This window comes from Eleutherodactylus coqui, chromosome 5, assembly GCF_035609145.1.
Source record: "Eleutherodactylus coqui strain aEleCoq1 chromosome 5, aEleCoq1.hap1, whole genome shotgun sequence".
Taxonomy (NCBI): domain Eukaryota; kingdom Metazoa; phylum Chordata; class Amphibia; order Anura; family Eleutherodactylidae; genus Eleutherodactylus; species Eleutherodactylus coqui.
The window spans coordinates 108,805,447-108,829,298 of record NC_089841.1 but is presented as its reverse complement, the minus strand read 5'-3'; the positions used below and the strand labels follow the sequence as shown (position 1 = coordinate 108,829,298).

The 23,852-nt window shown below is 43.6% G+C and overlaps 1 protein-coding gene across 1 annotated transcript in view; it reads left to right on the top strand.

The window, feature by feature from the left end:
* MCTP1 (multiple C2 and transmembrane domain containing 1) overlaps positions 1 to 23,852 on the top strand; it is a 748,272-nt gene that overhangs the window by 240,102 nt on the left and 484,318 nt on the right. The window contains exon 3 of the mRNA XM_066603001.1: positions 16,085 to 16,196. Coding sequence (XP_066459098.1) covers positions 16,085 to 16,196 — 112 coding nt within the window. The remainder of the gene's footprint in view (positions 1 to 16,084; positions 16,197 to 23,852) is intronic.

The window sequence follows — 23,852 nt, the reverse complement described above, 5'->3', positions numbered from 1 at the left end:
CCCACAAGGTGGGACGAAGGTCGTTCACCGCCTCCGGTTTGCACCGCTGCCTCTCCCCCTGTGCCCCAAACTGCCACTGAGATCCAACCCCCCTCTCAGGACACAGGCACTACCGTCTCCTGGCCTGCACCCACACCCTCACCTCCGCTGTGCTCGGCCCCATCCACCAATGTCTCTCAGCGCACCGTCCAGCCGTCGCTAGCGCAAGTGTTGGAGCGCAAGCGCAAGTACGCCGCCACGCACCCGCACGCTCAAGCGTTAAACGTGCACATAGCCAAATTTATCAGCCTGGAGATGCTGCCGCTAAGGTCCACTTAACAACGGACACGTGGACAAGCACAGGCGGGCAGGGCCGCTATATCTCCCTGACGGCACATTGGGTGAATTTAGTGGAGGCTGGGACAGAGTCAGAGCCTGGGACCGCTCACGTCCTACCCAGCCCCAGAATTGCGGGCCCCAGCTCAGTGCTGGTATCTGCGGCGGTGTATGCTTCCTCCACTAAACCACCCTCCTCCTCCTCCTCCTACGCAACCTCTGTCTCGCAATCAAGATGTGTCAGCAGCAGCACATCGCCAGCAGTCGGTGTCGCGCGGCATGGCAGCACAGCGGTGGGCAAGCGTCAGCAGGCCGTGCTGAAACTACTCAGCTTAGGAGAGAAGAGGCACACGGCCCACGAACTGCTGCAGGGTCTGACAGAGCAGACCGACCGCTGGCTTGCGCCGCTGAGCCTCCAATTGGCCATGGTCGTGTGTGACAACGGCCGTAACCTGGTGGCGGCTCTGCAGCTCGGCAGCCTCACGCACGTGCCATGCCTGGCCCACGTCTTTAATTTGGTGGTTCAGCGCTTTCTGAAAAGCTACCCACACTTGTCATACCTGCTTGGAAAGGTACGCCGGGTCAGCGCACATTTCCGCAAGTCCAAGACGGACGCTGCAACCCTGCGCACCCTGCAACATCGGTTTAATCTGCCAGTGCACCGACTGCTGTGCGACGTGCCCACACGGTGGAACTCTACGCTCCACATGTTGGCCAGACTCTATGAGCAGCGTAGAGCTATAGTGGAATACCAACTCCAACATGGGCGGCGTAGTGGGAGTCAGCCTCCTCAATTCTTTACAGAAGAGTGGGCCTGGTTGGCAGACATCTGCCAGGTCCTTGGAAACTTTGAGGAGTCTACCCAGATGGTGAGCGGCGATGCTGCAATCATTAGCGTTACCCTTCCTCTGCTATGCCTCTTGAGAAGTTCCCTGCAAAGCATAAAGGCAGACGCTTTGCGCTCGGAAACAGAGGCGGGGGAAGACAGTATTTCGCTGGATAGTCAGAGCACCCTCCTGTCTATATCTCAGCGTGTTGAGGAGGAGGAGCATGAGGAGGATGAGGAGGAGGGGGAAGAGACAGCTTGGCCCACTGCTGAGGGTACCCATGCTGCTTGCCTGTCATCCTTTCAGCGTGTATGGCCTGAGGAGGAGGAGGAGGATCCTGAAAGTGATCTTCCTAGTGAGGACAGCCATGTGTTGCGTACAGGTACCCTGGCACACATGGCTGACTTCATGTTAGGATACCTTTCTCGTGACCCTCGCGTTACACGCATTCTGGCAACTACGGATTACTGGGTGTAAACACTGCTCGACCCACGGTATAAGGAGAACCTTTCCACTCTCATACCCGAAGAGGAAAGGGGTTCGAGAGTGATGCCATACCACAGGACCCTGGCGGACAAACTGATAAAATTCCCATCCGACAGCGCTAGTGGCCGAAGGCGCAGTTCCGAGGGCAAGGTAGCAGGGGAGGCGCAGAGATCAGGCAGCATGTACAGCACAGGCAGGGGAACACTCTCTAAGGCCTTTGACAGCTTTCTGGCTCCCCAGCAAGACTGTGTCACCGCTCCCCAGTCAAGGCTGAGTCAGCGGGAGCACTGTAAATGGATGGTGAGGGAGTACGTAGCCGATCGCACGACCGTCCTCCGTGACGCCTCTGCCCCCTACAACTACTGGGTGTCGAAGCTGGACACGTGGCCTGAACTCGCTCTGTATGCCCTGGAGGTGCTTGCTTGTCCTGCGGCTAGCGTCTTGTCAGAGAGGGTGTTTAGTGCGGCTGGGGGAATCATCACAGATAAGCGTACCCGCCTGTCAACCGACAGTGCCGACAGGCTTACACTCATCAAGATGAACAAAGCCTGGATTTCCCCAGACTTCTCTTCTCCACCAGCGGACAGCAGCGATACCTAAACAATACGTAGGCTGCACCCGCGGATGGAAGCATTGTTCTCTATCACCATCAAAAACGTGGACCTTTTAGCTTCATCAATCTGTGTATAATATTCATCCTCCTCCTCCTGCTCCTCCTCCTGAAACCTGATGTAATCACGCCGAACGGGCAATTTTTCTTAGGCCCACAAGGCTCAGTCATATAATTTTTGTAAACAATTTTTATACGTTTCAATGCTCATTAAAGCATTGAAACTTTCACCTGAACCAATTTTTATTTTAACTGAGCTGCCTCCTGGCCTAGTTACAAATTAAGCCACATTAACCAACGCGATTAATGGGTTTCACCTGCCCTCTTGGTTGGGCATGGGCAATTTTTCTGACGTACATTAGTACTGTTGGTACACCAATTTTTTTGGGCCCTCGCCTACAGTGTAATCCAATTAATTTTTTTGCCCACCTGCATTAAAGCTGACGTTACATGAGCTGTGCTGGGCACTGCAATGGGATATATTTATGTACTGCCGGTGGGTTCCAGGGAGCCACCCATGCTGTGGGTCCACAGGGAGTTGTAACTGCATATGTCCACTTCTAAAGAACCCCAGTCTGACTGGAGCATGCAGTGTGGGCCGAAACCCACCTGCATTTAATCGGACGTTACCTCAGCTGTGATGGGCACTGCATTGGGATACATTAATGTACAGCCGGTGGGTTCCAGGGAGCCACCCATGCTGTGGGTGCACACGGAATTCCCATTGCGGAGTTGTACCTGCCTGTGACTATTTATAAAAAACCGCAGTCTGACTGGGGCATGCAGACACCTTGACAGAATGAATAGTGTGTGGCACATAGGTTCCCCATTGCTATGCCCACGTGTGCAGCTCCTGATGGCGGTGGCACAGGATTATATTTCTCATTGCTTCTGTACAGCATTGTAGGCTTTCGCCCCGCCCCTTTTAAAGAGGGTCGCTGCCTAGCCGTGCCAACCCTCTGCAGTGTGTGCCTGCGGTTCCTCCTCATGGCAGACGCACTTATAAATAGACATGAGGGTGGTGTGGCATGAGGGCAGCTGAAGGCTGCGCAGGGACAATTTGGTGTGCGCTGTGGACACTGGGTCGTGCAGGGGGGGGGTTGGGCAGCATGTAAGCTAGGAGAAGTGGCAGCGGAGTGTCATGCAGGCAGTGATTGTGCTTTGTTGGAGGTGGTGTGGTGCTTAGCTAAGGTATGCATTGCTTATGAGGGCTTTTCAGAAGTAAAAGTTGTTGGGGGGGGGGGGGCCACTCTTGCCGCTATTGTGGCTTAATAGTGGGACCTGGGAACTTGAGATGCAGCCCAACGTGTAGCCCCTCGCCTGCCCTATCCGTTGCTGTGTCGTTCCCATCACTTTCTTGAATTGCCCAGATTTTCACAAATGGAAACCTTAGCGAGCATCGGCGATATACAAAAATGCTTGAGTCGCCCATTGACTTCAATGGGGTTCGTTACTCGAAACGAACCCTCGAGCATCGCGATAATTTCGTCCTGAGTAACGAGCACCCGAGCATTTTGGTGCCCGCTCATCTCTAGTAAAGACCCTTAATAGAAAATTATTTTCTTCCATGCTTCACAGTGGAAAACATACATCCTCATCACCTCACCTTCTCTGCATCCCAAAAGATATATCAGTTTTAATACATTTTCCTAGTAGTTTACTGTAAAGTATGTTTACATAAGAATATACAAATATAAGGATAGTAGGCTTCAAACAAGTCTATGCATACTGGATTTTACTGCAAATCTGCATTGAATCCACAAAAGAATTTGCATGGGTTTGTGGAAACTCTTGGGCAGGTGGATTAAGAGACGGAGCAGATGCTGTGGTGATGAGTAAAAAAGTCTTTACTTGGCAACAGAATTAGTAGTACAGTTTTTTTTTTTAAAACAAATATTTTATTAATTTTCACAGTTAAAATAAAAAAACATTATGAACAAAACATAGAGATTCCAATATATACAATTGCATGTATCTGTCCACAATATTAGTGATAAGTAGTGAATAAACCTTCTCCATTACGGCTACACGCCTAAGAATGAACCTATTATGTACCAAGTTGTGTTACGGTTTGTATGGCTGTGATATGTGCTCATTGCTTAAAATAGTTAAAGATATGTTGGTCAGGGGTCTCGTGTGTACTCAGACCTCATATATACGTGTGTGTGTGTGTGTGTGTATATATATATATATATATATATATATATATATATAACCAATTACAGGACAGCAATGCTAGATAATTCAGATTGTGGGCATATAATTAATAAGAAATCACCATGTGAGAATATATCTCAAAGAAGGAACAATAATAACAAGTAAAATTAAAATCAGTATAATAAAATTTGGAAGTGTTGATTTGGATTAAGTGTTAATAGAATGGTTTGGCCATACTAGTGAGTTTAGTTAATTAAGATTAACTATAACATTAAGATTTACACCAAACATTACAGAAATGAATCTCTCATAATATTGCATCTTTTCCCCCTTTTAATACAAAATGATCACAGTGTCGGGAGAGGGATTTAACATGAATAACCTGAGAATTGAAACACTTCACCCAATTCTATTTGAATTTTCTCAACTGGTCCAATCTGGTGGCAATGAGATGTTCCATTACATAGTTGTGTTGGATCATTAATACAATTTCAGATAAGAAGGGAATATCAGAACACTTCCACCTTATAGCAAAAGCTGTTCTAGTTGCCATTAATACATGGGTCAGAATAAGGAGATTAGAGGGAGTGCAATGTTCTAAGCCTAGTGATAGAAGAGCTACACTTACACTCCAGTTGATCACAGAACTACCAAATGTGTATCAAAGTGCCTATTTGTTTGTAGCATCTTCCACAGAAGCTTCAAAGTTGTGATGAGATCTTTGCTAGACGATAAGGAGTTAAGTAACATCCGTATAAATGTTTCCTATTGGTTTCTAAGTCATTTGCACAATGAGATGTCTTTAAACTGAGTTGAAATGCAGTGACCATTAGTTGGAATTAAAGAATTTCTGGAAATCCTTTCCTAGTTAGTCTGAATAAGAAAGGTATTTGAAGGTAAGCTAGATGATAGTGCCACACTTGTATTGGAATGACTCATACTTTGTAAGTAATGTTGTAGGCGGGGGTTTAGTGATGAGAGGTAGTGTCCTATTTGAAGGTATTTATGAAATTCTTTATGTTTTAATTAGGTACGTTGCATGTCGCTGAGCAAAAAATTTCATAACTGGTCCTTCAAAGAAATCCTCTATTTTAAAGATGCCCATATTGAGCCAAATGTCAAGGTTTATATGTGGGATCGGTGATTGGATCACTTCCAGAGGCATTTTAAAGATTTGAAGGGGAAATAAATTAGTAGAGTCATTCTTTTCCATGTAATGGGTAGCAGTACTAGTAGGGGAAACAGATGTAGAGAATCCCCTAGTTAGTCTGGAGACCCACAAAAGATTTATTAGTTTAGAATATCCAGTAATATTTGACTCAATTTGAATCCAATGTTTAGAACCATCATCTAGCCACCAGCTTTTACGTTGATCAAGTAGTGATGCGTAATAGTAATTTTTTATACAGGAACACCCTAGCCCTCCTTGGGATGGATGGAGGTATAATACTTTGGCTGGCACTCGTGCCCTCTGGTTACACCAAACTTAGCGCATCAGTAAATGTTGTATTTTATTTAGAATAGTATTAGATATAACCACAGGAAGGTTACGGAATAAATACACAATTTTGGGAAGCAATAACATTTTAGCAATACGGCCTATACCGGAAATTTATGATTTAGCATAGCTTTGGATATCTTGTTCTAAACTGGACAATAATATTTTAAAATTGATAGGTCCCAATTGCTTGGTAGAAAATATTAAAGTAATAGCTGAATATGGAATTCGTCTGTCTGCCCATTGCTAGGGATATGATGATTGTAATTTTGCTTGTTTTTTTGCCATGTTGAGAATTAAGGATTTGGAAGCATTAATTTTGTAGTAACTAGCCAGACTGAATTTCTGATAATCTATTGAGGGAAGATTCTAGGAATGTCAGTCTAAGAAAAACATCATCTGCAAATAGGCCTGTGCGGTGTTCAATATTACCTTTTGTGATACCAGAAATACGTGGGAATGAGTGACTCATATGGGTCGAGGGTTCCATCATTAGGGTAAATATTTTCAGTGACAATTTGCAACCTTGTATAGTTCTGTTGGAAATATCAAATGGTTTAGCGATGGAGACAGATGTATATACTTGAGCTGAAGAGAAGGAAGGACATTATGGAGGAGATCAGTGTAAGGAGAATTTATGGGTTTACCAAGGAGAAGACCATCTCAGATCTCTTGTAGATATCTTGGCCCCTAGGAGAAATACAAATCACACCAGCCTTGTTGCGGTATCAAATTATTTCTAATTTATTCAAAGGTGCATGTGGTTTATATACCATAAATGACATCACAGGGAAAGTATATACCTCCAAGAATAATTAGAATACATCATAGGCTACAACTAAAATGTTTATCATAAGTTACACCTTTTAAGGTGTAACTATAATATACAATGAAACCGCTATGATTTCAGTGAGAAGGAATGCAAAGGAGGTGGTCTGAGAGCTTGTCTTATCTCCTACTACTCTCTGCTATATTGAAAAGGTTTCGTTTAACCCCTTCACTACTTTTACTAGCAGCATGCTATATTTTCCTAGTCTGCAATCTAATAGCAGAACAATTAACTGATACATTGATCTACAATTTTCTTAACAATCAGATGACTGCCAAAGCCATATTTCAGGAGCACTTCTTTAAGATATCCCCAATGATATGATCACATGCCTTCTCCGTATCCAGAGTGAAAAGCAAAGAAGCGGTTCCCCAAGTACAAGCTGCAGAAATAATATAAAATGAATTTCCGTGTGCTGTCACTATTTTGACAACCTTTTAATGAATCCAACTTGGTCTTTGTAAATTTAGGTTTGGCATCATCATTGATAATCTGTTTTATGTCCGCGTTCAAAAGGGAAATTGGTCTAAAATTGGGAGGTGAATCAGGGGTCTTGCCTGTTTTAGGTAAAGTGATAATGAGAGCTTTCAGTATTTCTGGTAGGGTATGCCCCTTCATGGCTATGTTGTTAAATACTCTCGTAAGGTAAAGGCCAAAGTGCATCTATGAGTCTTGTAATACTCGTTAGTAAGGTCGTCAGGTCCAGGAAAGTTGAGAGTTTGTATTGCTTCTAGAAGTTCGGCAGAGTTGAACGGCTGAGATATGGCATCCAACTTCTTGGAGGATACAGTGGGCTAGTGCAAATTGTTTAGAAAAGAGGATATTTAATTATTTATGGGCTGAGAGATTAAGCAATCTTCCTTTAAGTTATATTGAGATTTAGAGTAGTTTGCCAATACATCAACAATGCCTGTAGTGTCATATGTCTTAACACCCTGAGTGTCATGAAGAAAATATATGTGCTTTCTAGCTGCACAGGTTTTTGCTTGTTTCACTACCATAGATCCAGGTTTTTTGGTTCAAAAGGTATTTATTTGTTTTGTGTTATGTAAGGCGTATAACAACAAGGCCTACTATCCAGGCCAACAAACAACGTTACAACATTCTTAGCTTATAATTAACACAGCTTAAATAAATCTACTTAATACTTGGTTCTTGCACTCTGTTCTTTGCTGTGAATTAACTTAAGTTTTCGGAACCGTTTCCGTTATTCAACAATAACACATAACTCAATTAGGTGGCCCAGCGCACCTTCAGAAGAGACTCAAGGCGCGTTGGTCCCGGAAGGAAGGATAGTAGAGATAGAAAGTAGTGGGGTTGCGTTTCAATGGGTAGAGAAGGGTGGTAAAGAAAAGAGGTAGGGAGTGAAGGGGTGGGATGGGGGGGGAGGGCTACTGTCCTGCTTCTTCTCGTCAGTTTTACCCGTGTCAACTGATTCCTCTTATAGTTTCGTGGACTGAACCCTCGAGGGAGGGATCAATCCTGTTTGGACCCAATTGGACACCTCTATCGACTCTCTCTGCGAGATCCAACCGCTCCAGATCGCTAGATATTTGTTACGTCGCATTTCATCTCTAGCACATAATTCTTCCATGTAACTTATTCTGTCTAACATTTCCAGCCACATTAGTCTAGAGGGGGCTAACGTAGCTTTCCAATTCCTCGCAATTACTTGGCGGGTCGTTAGATCCAGGTTTTTTGCCTTGCCAATAGGTTAGTTTTAATTTCCTTAAAGCTAGGTCGTGTTCATAGACATGAAGTTCCTGAAGTTGCTGTTGCAAGGCAAATATCTCTCTCTGACTCTAAGGAATAAGATGCTTTGTTTAATCTGTGTAATGTGCATAGTTGTGTTTGCAAGGACAGCAGTAAGGCGTTTTTATCGTTGCATGCTTGTTTGATAAAATGACCCCTAATAGTCGCCTTACGCGCACACCACAGAGTTGGGTCAGAAACCTCACCATAGTAATTAGGGTAAAAGTTACCTAGGAGGGTTTGCAATGACTGAGATGCATATTTTGGAAGCTATAATATGTAGTTAATAAGGAGCCAAGTTGCAATGGGTGGCCGATTAAATTGGTTTTGAAGTGACATTGCTACCATAGCAATGAATAGTGCACAATGGCCGCATGATTAGACACAATGATTATCGCTCAAAAGATGGCTTTTGAGTGAATTCTGCGTGATAATAGTGTCTAAATGGGCCTTAAGATATTTTTAAAACAGTCTTGAAGAGCAGGTGGGAGTCTAGCGGTTTCCATCAGGTTTTCTTATATATGAAAAAAGTGCATACATTCGAAGACATCCGTTGGTGAAGAAGCAGGTAAGGATTTAGGCTTAAGCAGTCGGTGTGCCCATTCGATTACTAGGCCCTATGGAGTAGCATCAGGGAGGAGGACAGTGAAGAGATCGGTTAGGAATTCCATAGGACCTTCTGTTTTGACCGATTCAGGCACTCCTCTAAATCTAATATTGCTCCATCCGAGTTTTAGTTTCAAATCTTCCAAGTCATCCTCCAGAGTGTTAGCGGTATCACTGGGTTCATTGTGGGCTGACATCAATTCAGCTATTTTATTCTTAATATGGGACATACAGTCACCAAGAGATGTAATATCAGCTTGCATGGAGGAAATTGCTTGCTGTAGATCCTTTTGGATGGAAAGCTTCAGGTCTGTTAGTAATAGACACATTGTTTCTTCAGTTATAGGCATGTCTGCACCCTGAATCGCCATGTGCTGTGCTGGAGTGCTTGTAGTGTGAGTGACATTCTGCCAAGAACTTGGAGCGGGAAGGAAGGAAGGGGTTAATGCAGTTATGGAGTCTGAGCTCTTCCCCTCTGTGTAGCTCTGCTGCTGAATTAAATAATACAGCTACAGGTAAAGGACTACTCGCTGTGATAGTCATTGCTGTCACAGCTTCAAATGCTAGCCGGGAAAAACTTAATTTTAAGGGGCTTTTCTTACCCCTGCCATGAACCATTGTTCTCTCCAATACTAGTGCAGTCAACAAAGCTGGGAACAGGTAAGTAGGCTCTCAGAACGGGTGTCTCAGGGTTTGTTTGTGTGACTGATATGCTGTGCCTGCTGGCGGTAATGGACTATGTGTTCTCCACCATGCACCGCTGGCCATGCCTCACACCAGTACAGTCTTTTTAAATTGTCACACAGTTTTCAGAACTTTGCAGCACAGTTTCAACACTTGGCAACACTGCCAACAAAGTTTCTTTAAATATATAGCAGCCCTGGCATGGCTCTAGGAAACCACTAAACAGTTCATGGAGGTATGCATTCAGAGTCTCTGCGGTGTAAAGGCTTCCACGCTCTTATCAGTACAGCAGGTCTTGGACTGGAGCTCATTCAGTGCACTTAGTCCAGAGGCTCTAGGGCTTTCACAAAACACATTGCTTTCAGCTGTAACCAACCTGTCAACAGTCTCCGGGTTCTATCTCAGCTCATAACTGCAGACCGCACCGCACCTTTTCCAGACTCCTCTCGTACTTGCTTGTGCAACTCACCACAGCAGCAAAAGAACCTTGCATGTCACACTCCTCCATTCCTACCAAACACAGGCACCTCCCTGCAGGGCAAGTGTAAGGGGGATATGATGACTGTATATTGTTTGTATTGCTTGCTGTGTAAGGATGGGAGGAAATGACAAGTGTTTGTCTGAGTGGGAAGATGCAGAAAGTACTCAGTCTCAACGCTGTTGACTGAGGAGCACAAAATAGTTCTGGTGTAGGAAGAACTGCATTGTGCAGGAAAAGGGCCTAACGAGCTGGAGCTCCTTACAGGTCACACTCATTTGGACAAAGTCTAGGATTTCTTCAAGTTGCACAGTGAGACAGCTTCCTTGCTCCCCTCCCCTCTCCTCTTGTGTGACAGTGACAGTGAAACTTGCTGAAGCTGGAAATGAGTAATCCCGGTACCCAGGTAAGACCCTGGTTACAAGGATTATTGAATTGTAATTGCCCAGTAAACCTACAAGCCAGGAAAAGACTTTGAGGACTTCTTTTTTTTGCCCGATATCGAGAGTTTGGCAATATTGTTATTTTCAGTTTTTTTTACTTAAGTTCTATTGCATCAATATCAGCATTTGGACAATATTGAAGTTACCTATGGCGCCTATTGACAACTGCGACCCCCTTGGGCCTACTTACAAACTTGGCCTTCCATTGAACTGGTCTGGCCAGAGTCAGGCCATTAAGCTCTGCTGGTGCCTGCACCTGAATATGTGGACCAGGAGACAATGGTGGCACTGCAGAAATTGGGCTTAGCACTCCCAGTAGAGCCTCCTGCCCCACAACTGGTATGGTCATCTCTGAAGGTTAGAGGAGATCCGAGCCCTGCCCCTGAAGCCCTCTCATGATATGTGCCCAATCATTTGTCCAATAGATTCACATGCATCATCCAGCATGGTGACCAGTTATACAAAACTTAGGATGGCCATCAGGTTGGGATCGAGACCACTCACATAAAGTCCATGGAGCTCATGAAATGGAGCGTGGGTAAGGAGCCTGAGTTGCAGGTTCATTATGGTGCTGCAACTGACAGACGGAGGCAGGGATTTTTTGAACAAAATAAACTTTATTTAATAGGATACGTAGTCTGAGTTCACTCTACAGGAGGACAAGAGTTACTTAAAAGTTTAAGTTTTAACCGGATTCCCACTTACAATATGTCTATATTGGAATGAGAAGGCACTTTGTAACTTGTATTTCACTTGTAACTAACCAACATCAAGCCCCATACTCAGATACTGTATTCTCAAAGGTCCACGACATAATGCAGACATCGCGGAGTAATGCACCATAGGTGCCAACATATGCACGGAATGCAGAACGTCACTCTCGTTTAACATACATCCCTATCGGTGCATAACGCCCATACAAAGTTCCTTGCCATCCTCAGTACAAGAATTCTACATATGACATCTATACATAACATTGTTTACTAACTAAATTGCGTATGGTGTTGCTTGCTAACTCAGTTAACTCTAAATGTTACGTCACAAAATATATTACATAAGACATAACCATCAGAGTACGTCAAAATCCCCATTTCCTTACAGTTCTCTTTATGAACGTGCTCCTCAATCCGCATCCATTTGTCATAGTTTGTATAGTGTACACACTACAATGTCAAAGACTGGACTCTTACATGTCCTGGAAGTTAGTCTTCCTTTTGGTCCATGATGCCATATGCGTATTGCAGGACTGAGTTTTATGGAGGAATAGAGACTTCCTCTTCTTCCACGCTATGCATCATCTTCAGCCCCGGGTTGTCAAGGTCCTATCTGTGTTGCTCAGCCTCAGGTACCTTGTGGCCTTCTGGCTACTCCCCAGCATGTTGATTTGTCTTGATATACTGTGGCAGGGCCTCCACCACTTTAAGAGATCTACTCCACTGGCTGTGCATTTGCTGTATCTCTCTTATTTTCTAGCACTCACAGAACTTCTCTCCTGATGCTTATAGCGCCTTGTGAACCCCTTTCCACCCCAGCCATGTTATGGGCTTGTGGTGGGGTCTTTCCATGGTGCTAATAGCTCTTCATAGTGCACCCCTACCCTTGCTGCATCACAGACCAAAGGGCTGGAGCTTTGGGTGAATGCACATAGACGGATTTGAATTGTGGAATACGGTGCGGGCGACTGCCTCCAGATTCCGCAGCAAATCCCGCCCATAGCATGCAATGCAAACATGATTCTTCAGGTGAAAAACGCAGCGTACTCCATTTTCCTGTGGATTCTGCACGGATGGCTTCCATTGAAGACAATGGAAGCCATCTGACCTGTGGCCATGTTAATTGCGGACGGCCATGGATTCCGCGGGAAAAGCAGGAGTTTAAAGAAAAAAATGTGTACTGCGCATGTCCTACAGGTACGCGCGGATGCTGGCTGGGCACAGGGTCTGATTCTGCTGCGGGCTCCCGCATGCGGAATCAGATCCACCTGTGTTTATGTGGCCTTAGTGTGGTCCACTTGCCAGACCAGCTTAGCCACTGGGGCACCCGCTCGCCCCTTATTGTTACGACAGTGTCTGCTACAATATTCAGACTCAACAGTTACATAAACTTTAGCAGTTTATGCAATAAACACTGCAGATCAGTTTCCACTTGAACAAAGTCTGCAATATGTGGAAGAGATGTGTAAAATCCTATTCACTTGCTTGGTAATTCAATCCATTGAGGATTTTACATGCACAAATCCACAACTAAAATCCACAGTATTCTATTCTTTTTGGACTTAGCCTTATTGTGGCTAGAGGCTTTTCTTCTTTCTTTTGAAATCGAGATTTTTTTTATTTTGCCCTCTTTTTTCCTGTGATCCTGTAGACATAGACATATAGAAGACCAATGGGATATGCCACATCGTGAAGTCATTATTACTACTCAAACAATATCTGATGATTGGATCTTATAAAAGAGATCATTTGCTCAACTGTGTTCTTTAGAGAGAATTCATGTGAGCGACTGGGAGCTGTATAACATCCTTGGTTTAACCACAGGGACTCCAGGAGATGAGTGTTCAGACTGCACATAATGTTTGTTCCTGCTATTAAACTGATGTTTAGAAAGCTATTACCATATAAGCAAACACCAGGGTATTCACAACATTTCATCACTTTCTTGTCTTGGTGCATCTTTATAAGAAGACATCAGAGCACTCGGAGAGGAGTTGCTCTAAATTGTCATGAGAAGTCTGGCTGTCATTAGGGTACATTGGCCTCCCCCAACCAGTGTCGCTGCACTCACTATAGACCACCAGGTGAAAGGCTGCACTGATAGTCTGAAGAATTGGGAGGTAAAGGGTTTGTTGAATTGGTTGAAATCAGCTGCAGATACGCAGCTGATCTCAACTCAAAATTCACAGATTTTGCAGGCGGAAATGCTGCAGAATTTCCACTCCATGTGAGCATACCCTTGAAGTTATCTCTAGTCGCCAGTATATAAAGTCATCACTCGACAAACACCTTGCCACATAATGTAACTGAATACTGTTACTACATTTAACAGGTAAAGTCCCCTTTTTATCCTGGCAGAAGATAACCAGACAATTGATGACACAGACAATACCCAAGAAGGTACCATAGCCACATCCAAGATATGCTAATTATATATAATACTGTTTTGGGGTTGTTGTTTTTTTTTAAATATACTGTACACTTAAAAAAAATTGCGGGTTGAATACTTGCAAGAGACTATTTCTCTGGTTGTCAAACTAAACTGTACAAAACTCAGAAGACAGGAGAATTTATTTTAGAATTAATGCAGTATCTGCAGCAGCTTCCCCCCTACCTCTTTCCATAGACTTCTAAGGGCAGTATGAGTCATCAACTGACCACTGCTTCTTGTAATTCTTCTCGGCTAACTGTGTCTGCCCTCTTGCTTTTCCAGGCAGATGCGGGCGTCGCTCTGCCCTTGCTACGTGAGTTAGCTCATAGCTGTGTCCTTTCCATCAGAACTGTAGGAGTTTAGCTTGCCCAGTGCTCTCAGCCCAGCTGCAGGGTATAAGGCTATTACCCTCCTATTTAGCTGAGCAGGGGATCCTCCTCCTTCCCTGAGTATTGTTGTGATTTTGTCTCAATCACCTTGCAAAGGTCTCCTGCTTCTGACTCCAGTGTCTGCCCCGATTCTGGGATTTACTACCAGGATTACAATTGTACTCTGCCTGCCCAAGATTGGACCAGATTGATTGTAGTTCAAACGGTTTGGCGATGCGTTGCAACGGTGTTTCTGACTCAGCGGTTTCCCGCAGCGAAAGTCCAGATCCCTGTACAGTGGTTAAAAGGTAAAAACCGGTGAACCATCAGAATAACGTCTTTAGGATTAGCCCAAAGCCAAACTGGTTAGTTGGCATAATGGGTCCACACTCGCTGTCCATAACAGTAAACTAACAACTGATTTCATATGACAACAGGCAGTGGATAGAAAACTAGAAGGAAGGGGGACCTTTTATGGGTAAGTAATTTATAGTTTTGAAGATTATCACACTGACCATCATATTACGGTCTTGTTTAAATTAGCTGATTTGCACTGAAACACATGACAAAATAATGCAGCATGCTGCAATAGTTTGTTCTGTAAAATGCCAGACAGACGGAAACTGGATGGTTCCCATTATAGTCGAGTCGATTCAGTACCATTTGGTTCCTTTATAAGAAAGATCTGTCTGGCAAGGGGTTTCCATTTACCTGCTCCCCTAACAGAGCAGGAAAGCAGAAACCCCCAGAGTTTATGTGAACAAGCCCTAAGACAAGTTGTCTCAAAGTGCCATAACAATTTAATATTTAACTACAATTTTGGTACAGCCATGTTTTGCTGCAGTGGTGTTGTTAGTACTATAGGGACACCAACTGTCATCTTCATGAACTTCAGAGTAAATGTGGAAAGTACTTTAAAAATTGAGCAAGCAAGCATTTATCTTCAATTCCTATCTAGTTATCAGTGAAATAATATTCCATTCACTGCCTCTCAAATAGAAGTAATAACAATTGCACAATTGTAATGTATCTAGGACATCATTTTTTATATTGCTTCTTTTTATCAGGGCTTTTGCACATGGCCATATTGTGATTCCCTTTTGTATCACGCAGTATCAGGTGTTGTATCAGTTAGAGTTTGACTTTGCTGGTTGTTTTGTATTTCTTTCCATTTGTCATTAAAACTGGTGGAAGTTCTCATGGGTGTGTTTTGCTGTTGGAGTTAACCTGAAGGGAATTAGGGAGGGTTTTTATTTCCATCTTCCCTTCGTTCTGTGCTGTTCATTTTTTCTAGTCTCCTTCTGCTGGTGTAGATGAACATTGCAGGATCAGGGTTCTGCGATTCTCCCAGCCACTCATAAGATAAGTACTGCGGCTTATTTTGTGGAGTTTGTTTATTTGCACAGTGGTATTAATCTGTTATATGTTGCAGAGTTGGTGAGTGGCCAAGGAAAGAGGGTGGATGCACCCTTATCAGGGCGGGTCATTCACTATTGGGTAGGGACTGTCACCACCTGGGTGCCCATTAGGGAAAGTTCTCCACTTTTGTTTTCTCTACCAGGTATAACTAGTGTTCCTTATAGTGTGGTGTGAACATTGCCAGAGAGATACATTTTTTGGTTTGCAGTTATTGCACGCACAAAGTGGACGTGACATCAGAACTCCTATTAATGTACATGGAGCATCTATTGTATCTTGGCATGCCTCCAATTTCATACAGAGCTTTACTCTTTCGGACTCCCCTCTAAGCATTGTATCTATAGAAGAATCTCTATATTGATTTTAGAATTCTCACACTTCTTTCACCACTATAAAGCCTGCTCAATCTGTGGTCTGACCCATAACTTTGTTCATTAAAACCTATTTTTCTCTCTTTCATTTTTGCAGAAAAACAGTGTGGGACATAGTAATGCAGATCTTCCACTCCCTAATCCCGGAATGCACCAGTTGGATGTTACATTAAAACGAGGAAGCAATCTAGCAGCACGAGATCGAGGAGGTACAGTCACTTTTCTGACTATATGATTAAGCACTAATTGTGTTTTATGGGAAAACCTGATACCACAGCCAAATTAACAAAAGTAAAGTAGCATGCCATTATCATTGTTCCTGAATGGCACCAAATGAAATACTTGCATTTTTTGCTTAGTCTGCATCATGAGCACTTTGGTCTCTATCGAGTCTTATCTGCAGTCATTTAACAGCATGCCAAATAAACACTTCTGAATTTCGCACTGGCAACACCCTAAGGCCATGTCGCTCAAACAGCCTTAGCCAACTCTCATCTATCACTTTCCAAAATATTGTATATTGCTCCAGTACTTAGCTTTTGAGGACTTTATTCATATTAACATTGTAGTCAGAAAAGTTATGATACCAGCTTAAGGAACCCACCTTTACCATACATGTCACCCTACTGGAGGTCAACATTATCACAGCCAGTGGGGGAGGGAGGTGGGGGGGGGGGCAGCCTCATGCACTGCAGATATAGCCTTAAAAATTGATGGCAAAATCTTTAAAAGTGGTTTATATTGTGCCTTACACTACACAGTTTTATCTTTTATTCAACCCAAAGAATTTCCAAGTTGATGAAGGTTAAAGCTGAGTGTCCACGGGCGAGTGATATTCCGCCATGGGGGAGCACTAATGTCACCGCGATTTTCCACAATGAACCCATCCTAATGATCAGTTCATCGTGGAGAATCGAGGCATGCGATTATCTGCTCTTGTACATTGGGCTGCGCTTTCCATAGTTATCCTATGGAAAGCGTGTCATGCATGCTCCACATGTGATTTATCGCCGCAGATCACGCTATGACAAATCGCCTGTGGACACTCGGACTAAGTGAGAGGTGTTACTTATTCACCTAAGAGCAAAAGCAAAACCTCTTGTACTTATTACTGTAGGAACCTGATGCAGACGAAGACTTGAAGCAGGGAACGTCTGAAAATGCAAATCACTACAGCAAACTTTACACAAGTAATGCAAGCACATCGCAAAATTGTGAATGCAGCTCTGGGCCACCATGCAGACTGTAAGGCCGGCTCTACACGACCGGGTTGGATTCCGCATGTGGGAGCCTGCAGCGGAATCCGTCTCTGACCACGGCCGGCGACCCTGCATACCTACTTTCTTCTGTATTGCGGATGACTGCAGTGGCTCGCTGTTGGTCATGTGCAGGGCTGTTTTTTTGGTTTTTTTTAATCTTTGTTTTGCCCTCGCCGTCGCTAGGCGATGACATGGATACCTGCGATTTATCTGCAGTGTCAATTACGGATGGGCCGCGGGTTGGACAGCTTCCGTTGACTTCAACAGAAGCTGTCTGTGCAAATCCCGCTCTAATAGAACATGCTGCGATTTTAAATCCACTCGTGGAAATCGCAATTGCTGTCTGCTTATGTGAGTAGACATGCGAATGCTCTATCCTTTCAATGGGTGCGGAATACCATGGATCATCTGTGCGGGTGACTATCGCAGATTCCGCAACTCAAATTCGGTTGTGTACCATCAGCCAAAACGTAGCTTTATACGGGTGAGTATCACTGAAACAGCAAACTCGGGCGATAGCGTCCAATGTTCACGCAGCCGCTGACAGGGCACCGCAGTTTAACTCAAAACTAAACTAAACTCAATAACTAAAAACCAAGTGACTATCTGCCAGTGAAAACAGGAGCCTCTCAATCTATGAACAACTCTAGTTTGCAGTGAATGGAGGCAAACCACTGGAAGTGATCTCCGGTTGGTCTGTCTCTGTTCTCTCAATGACCTCGCTCCTATGTAAAAGCACAGGAGTGATAGTCGCTGGGAGAGCTAACGCCTGACAGTCATCCCATGTAAAGGTACCTTAACATTAACCTAGATCAGTATAGATGAGATACAGTTAGGTTTGCACATGTTTAATCTGTCTAACCAAATAAACGCTGCAGCAATGCAATTAACAATTCCCAGTCTTTATTACAAGGCTTGTATAAAGAGTCTAACATTGACTTGCAGGAATGCTGCATTCCAATAGGTGGCGCTGCAGAGGTCTTATTCTATCTCCCTCATTTGCATTAACAAAACTATTATATTAAATTGCTGTTGAATGCAACTAGACCAAGCACAGCCCTGATTGGGACCACCACCACAAATATGGGTGGTGAGCAATTCAAGGACCACCACCCTCAGGTTTGAGAGCATACCTCCATGTTGTACCTCCTGTACAGCAAGATTTGTCCACTATCTAGCCCAATGTGATTTGAATATGGATAAGCCTTTGACTCTGATAGCGTCTCACTTTCTGACAACCATGCCGCGGACTGTCTCTGTGATTAAACGCCTGCACAGCTCATTACAGGTGTTTGACCTGCGGATTAAAATCCTACAGGCTCTGGACGTGACAGGTCCATGCTGTTCACCCCGTCACGTGATAGCCGGATACCTGTGATCACTTTACAGTCAATGAAAAGTAAATAAAAGATAAAGTTTCAGCCCCCCTTACAGACTGTATCCGAAAGGGGAGCTGAGAATACTCACCCTCGTTCTCCGCACATATTAACATCTTCATCAGCACTTCTGCCCTATTCAGCAACCTAATTGGTTCTGATTCACAATTCCAGCAACCTGATTGGTTGTTTAGGTTGTCTGATTCACAATTCCAGCAACCTGATTGGTGATTAGGGCAAAAGTACTGATGAAGATGTTAATATGCGTCCTCCGCGTTGTCCCCCGGTGTTCTCGTCCCCACCGGACCTGATGCCTGCGCCAGACTGCATTACGTCATGCACATGTGCAGAGGGCCGGCTAGTATAAATATTCAAAAGCAGGGAGCTGTCCCGGGAGTCGCTGTATTCGGGTCCCAGTCACATGATCAGTGCTATCCAATTAAAAAAAAAAAAGAAAGAGTTTGTTTCATCTTTCCTCATGGATCATATCTATGTGGAGAGATGACATTAGGTACCTGAAGCCCCCGGATTTATCTGCGGACCATACCCTGGCTTATCACTATGATAACCCCTCTAGCCCCGCCCCCTATCTATCCAAATACGGTGATATATGTCAGAGATCCCTTGTAGCTCTGCCCACCCCTCTCTCGGGAAGGGGTGGTTGTATTCCTAGCCGGCTTTGCAATCTTCCCCTATTGATTTCAATGTGGCCAGCGCTGCTGCTGCCGGCCACACTGAAAACAATGGTTGATATCACACATACTTCTTTGTGATGTGAAGTTAGAGTGAAAACATCGCTAATGAGAATGAAACCATTGAAAATCATTGGTTATATTTTTTTCATGCATTTTCACTCACTCTCGCATTGCAGAGAAGTCGTATGGCCAGAGCCCTTATGGTGTTGTTCAATGTTAAAGTGACACGTATCAGATTTCAATACAATGCAAGTTGGTTGCCCCTGAAAAAGCCTCCCATTTTGGTGGTGATACACGTGGGATGCTAGTCCCTCTCTCTGTTCTATTCTTCCTCCGTGGATTTAAGCTCTTATAGACTGTTTCGTGTCTATATCAGAGGGTTTAGATCTAGCCTAGACTTTTATCATGCACTCTCATTTCATTTTTTTATTATCTGTTTATTGTATTTATGCATTTTATTTTGACGTTTATAAACTTTGGAGGAAATTAAAGGGGTTGTCCCGCGAAAGCAAGTGGGGTTATGCACTTCTGTATGGCCATATTAATGCACTTTGTAATGTACATCGTGCATTAATTATGAGCCATACAGAAGTTATTCACTTACCTGTTCCGTTGCTAGCGTCCTCGTCTCCATGGAGCCGTCTAATTTCAGCGTCTAATCGCCCGATTAGACGCGCTTGCGCAGTCCGGTCTTCTCCCTTCTGAATGGGGCCGCTCGTGCCGGAGAGCTGCTCCTCGTAGCTCCGCCCCGTCACGTGTGCCGATTCCAGCCAATCAGGAGGCTGGAATCGGCAATGGAACGCACAGAGCCCACGGTGCACCATGGGAGAAGACCTGCGGTCCACCGTGGGTGAAGATCCCGGCGGCCATCTTCGCAAGGTAAGTAAGAAGTCACAGGAGCGCGGGGATTCGGGTAAGTACTATCCGGTTTGTTTTTTTTAAAGCCCTGCATCGGGTTTGTCTCGCGCCTAACTGGGGGGCTATTGAAAAAAAAAAAAACGTTTCGGCACGTGACAACCCCTTTAACTTTGGGTGATATTATAATTTTGCTCTTCATGTATTAGGCGCATCTCAGCACCTTTGTGCGCCTGCACAGAAATTTACACTGGGCCTAACCTGCCGTACATCTCTGGCATAATTTACATGAGTTCCTGTTGTAAATTATACATAAATCTATTGGTCCAGGGCAGCCATGCCTCCTCCCAAAATCCCCACTCACTTTTTACAAAAGGAGCCAAATTTTTGAGAACTGAACCGAAATTTCACCTATACCTCTAAAACTATTGGTTGTGCCGAACCAAATTTTTTTGCAAAAGCAAAGTTGGACCCCTAACCGTACGACTATTTTGGTTCACTCAGTGCTATTAATATCATATGCTTTTTCTTATATGTATATGGAAAAGAGGCAATTGAGTCACCAGGGCCTAGGTATAGCTGTTACCTATGCATATACTGATGTACTTGGCATGTATGTCAATGTCATTTAAGACTGTGCAAGAATGAATTTCAATTTTTTTTCGCCACTCGTGCAAGAATTGAATGTAAGACTTATTATTTCCTTTCCAAGTAACTATTATAGAACAAACAAACTACTAGCGCTATAAATATTGTATTATCCCCTTTTTAAGCAAATGATCCTATTATGCTTTCACTAAGGGCCAAATGGCAATTTAAAGCTGGTTATCAATTATGCTCACTTCTTCCAATTTGAATGACAAAAGTTTGTACTTTTGAATAACAGGATTCCTAAACACGGTAGATTTGTCCCATATATCTTAACCCTTTCCAATCCAATTTGTATCCAGATTTTCCTAGGGGGCTTAGTCTTTTTCTGCCGTTACGCAACGGCGCTATATGCTGGTTAAAGCCAGTACTGCATGAGGTGACACTTTGGATAGGCTCCAACAGCAGAGAGGCTGGCAATATACAGTAAGAGAACCCCGACAGATGTCTTCCAACATCGGAGCTGTACAGAAGACCTCTGCAGCGCGAGCACGCCGGAGCCGGACAGAAGAGGGCTGAGAGCGCAAGGGCATCTAATCCAGGGAGAAGGCAGCTTTAGTCGGCGCCATGGAGACGGGGACGCCAGCACCGGAGGGGTAAGTTTATAACTTCTGTATGGCCAATATTTAATGCACGATGTATATTACAAAGTGCATTAATATGGCCATACAGAAGTGCTTAACACCACTTGCTATCACGGGACAACCCCTTTAAATCATAATGTCTTTAGACGTCAGACAGTGGATTGGAAAGAGTTAATATAAACTGCGCACCTTAATTAATTTGGTGTATGTTATGGCAGTCTGTGCAACACAAATGCAATCTATGCCAGGCATGAGCTCACATAGATTTGCACCATAATTTATGCCAGTTTCTGGTATAAATTATAATAAGTATGTCAGGTCACTTAGCCACTCCCACTTTTGTCAGCAGATGTCAAGCATGATGTGCAAACCGAAAAAGTAGCATTTTTTGTGCAAAAAGCATGCACCAAAATGTATGGCGGAAAACTGGTGCAAGTGCATTGATAAACCAAAGTAGTAGTGAGGATTTATTTTGGCAGGCATTTTATACATGAGTCTTAATTCAGAAACTGCATGTGTCTCATCTCAATAAATTTGCCGTATTTTTGGCCGTCCATGCAGTAGAAAGTGAAAATCTATGCAATGCTGGCATAGATTTGTGCTGTAATTCATCTCAGTCGCTAGCATAAATTCTAGTAAACTTGTTGGGTTGTGAGCAGCCCCGTCCCTTCCACTAAGCCACAACCACTTTTTTAGAAAAGCAGTAAGGATGGCAGAAAAAAGTAAAAGTATACCTTGTGCAAAACTGTGCAACTTGTTTTGCAAAAGAATTCTGGCATATGGCCTTTCTTACCCCCCCTCAATGTTTTCTGAAAGGAGGATATAACTATTTGATGGTCTAGAATTCAAAGATATTTCATTAAATGATGGAGCAAAGATGCTAGATAGTAATAGCTGTATAAGGCCCGCTGCACATGGGCGAATACTCCGCGGTGGGATTTCCCGCAGAATTTCCGTCTGTGGAAGCTGCCATAGGATTGCGTTAAAAAACGCAATTCTAGGCAGATGGCCACGATTTGTCTGCGTGAAATCACGCGCAGAAAACTAAAAGCGGCATGCTCTATTTCTGTGCGGGGCTCTGAGCCGGAGCCGCAGGAGCAGGTGAGTGCCGCGCTGGTCTTTGCAGTGGCTCGGGTCAGGTCCGGCTGTAAGAATTCTCGCAGCCAGATCCGACCCGGCCGTCTGCAGGTGGCCTAAGTGCAAATAATATACATTGTGCTTAGTATATTTGATAAATTGGCTATAAATAGGAATATAGTACGATATTAATTAAGGGGAAGCCTAGCTGTAGCTTTAATTCCCAAAAGGTTCCCCAATCTAAGTGATGAACAAACTTTTGAAAAGTTCAGTTTGGCTGGTTCACCAAGTTTAGGCAAAAAGTTTAGTTTGGTCCGAATTAGTTTCGAATCAAATCAGAACTTCACCAATATACGTAAGGATATGTTCACATGGTACATATTTGCTGTGGATTTTGATGCAGGCTTTCAGCTGTATGTATTCACCTGTTAAATGAGTACATACATTGTTAGGCAAGATACTCGTACAGTGTAGAATATTTGGGCAGATTCACCACTGAGAATGCACCAGCTTTTCATCAAGTCCAAAAGCAATATTATACAGGAAAGTGGGTGTGGCCTAAAGTATTCCAAAATGTTGACACCAAAATTTGTTCTAAAACTAAGCTAATAAGGGGTATAAACTTAGACTAGACAGTCTAAAGATACACCAGATAAATGTGATACATCTTCTGGCATATGTTAAGACTGTGTCTAAGTTTGCACTAACGATTAGACAGTATCAGTAAATCTGCCCTATGTGTTCTTCTTCACTTAAAATAATAAAAAAGTAATATATCCACTGTGCGGTAAAGCAGAACATTTTAAACCAATTGGCCACAATGTGACCCTTACTGGGTAACTATGATACATAGGCACTGATACGCATAAACATGCTGTCATATAATATTATTCTATCACTAAATGTTAATGAATAGACGTTTTAGATTAAAATAATCAGTTTGATTTATAGCTGCTAAATCTGCGGCTTGGGATTGAGTTAATGTTCTTTTACCACAGCCGCTTCTTTGCATTTAATGAAAATTGATTATTTCTCTGTAGATATCATTTCTGCTTCCTCTTTGACATCTTATATGCTGAGATGAAACTGTATAATTGCCCTCCTGGCTGCAGTAATTGTGCGATTTCCCCATGTTGTGTGTCTGAGCTTGCTCAGCATTGAAGCATTAATGAATGACGGATAGCTCCAAATTACATAGTGCTTGCTTTGGTCACAGACAAGTAAAGTGCCAATAACTTCATCTTTTTAGATTATGTCGCTCAGTTTTATTTGTCCCCATACACTTGTAATTTTCTGCTACCTTAAGCATGCCTGGCATAGGCATATATCCTTCCTAAGGGATAACAACATGTATAAGGGCAGACTCAGGGG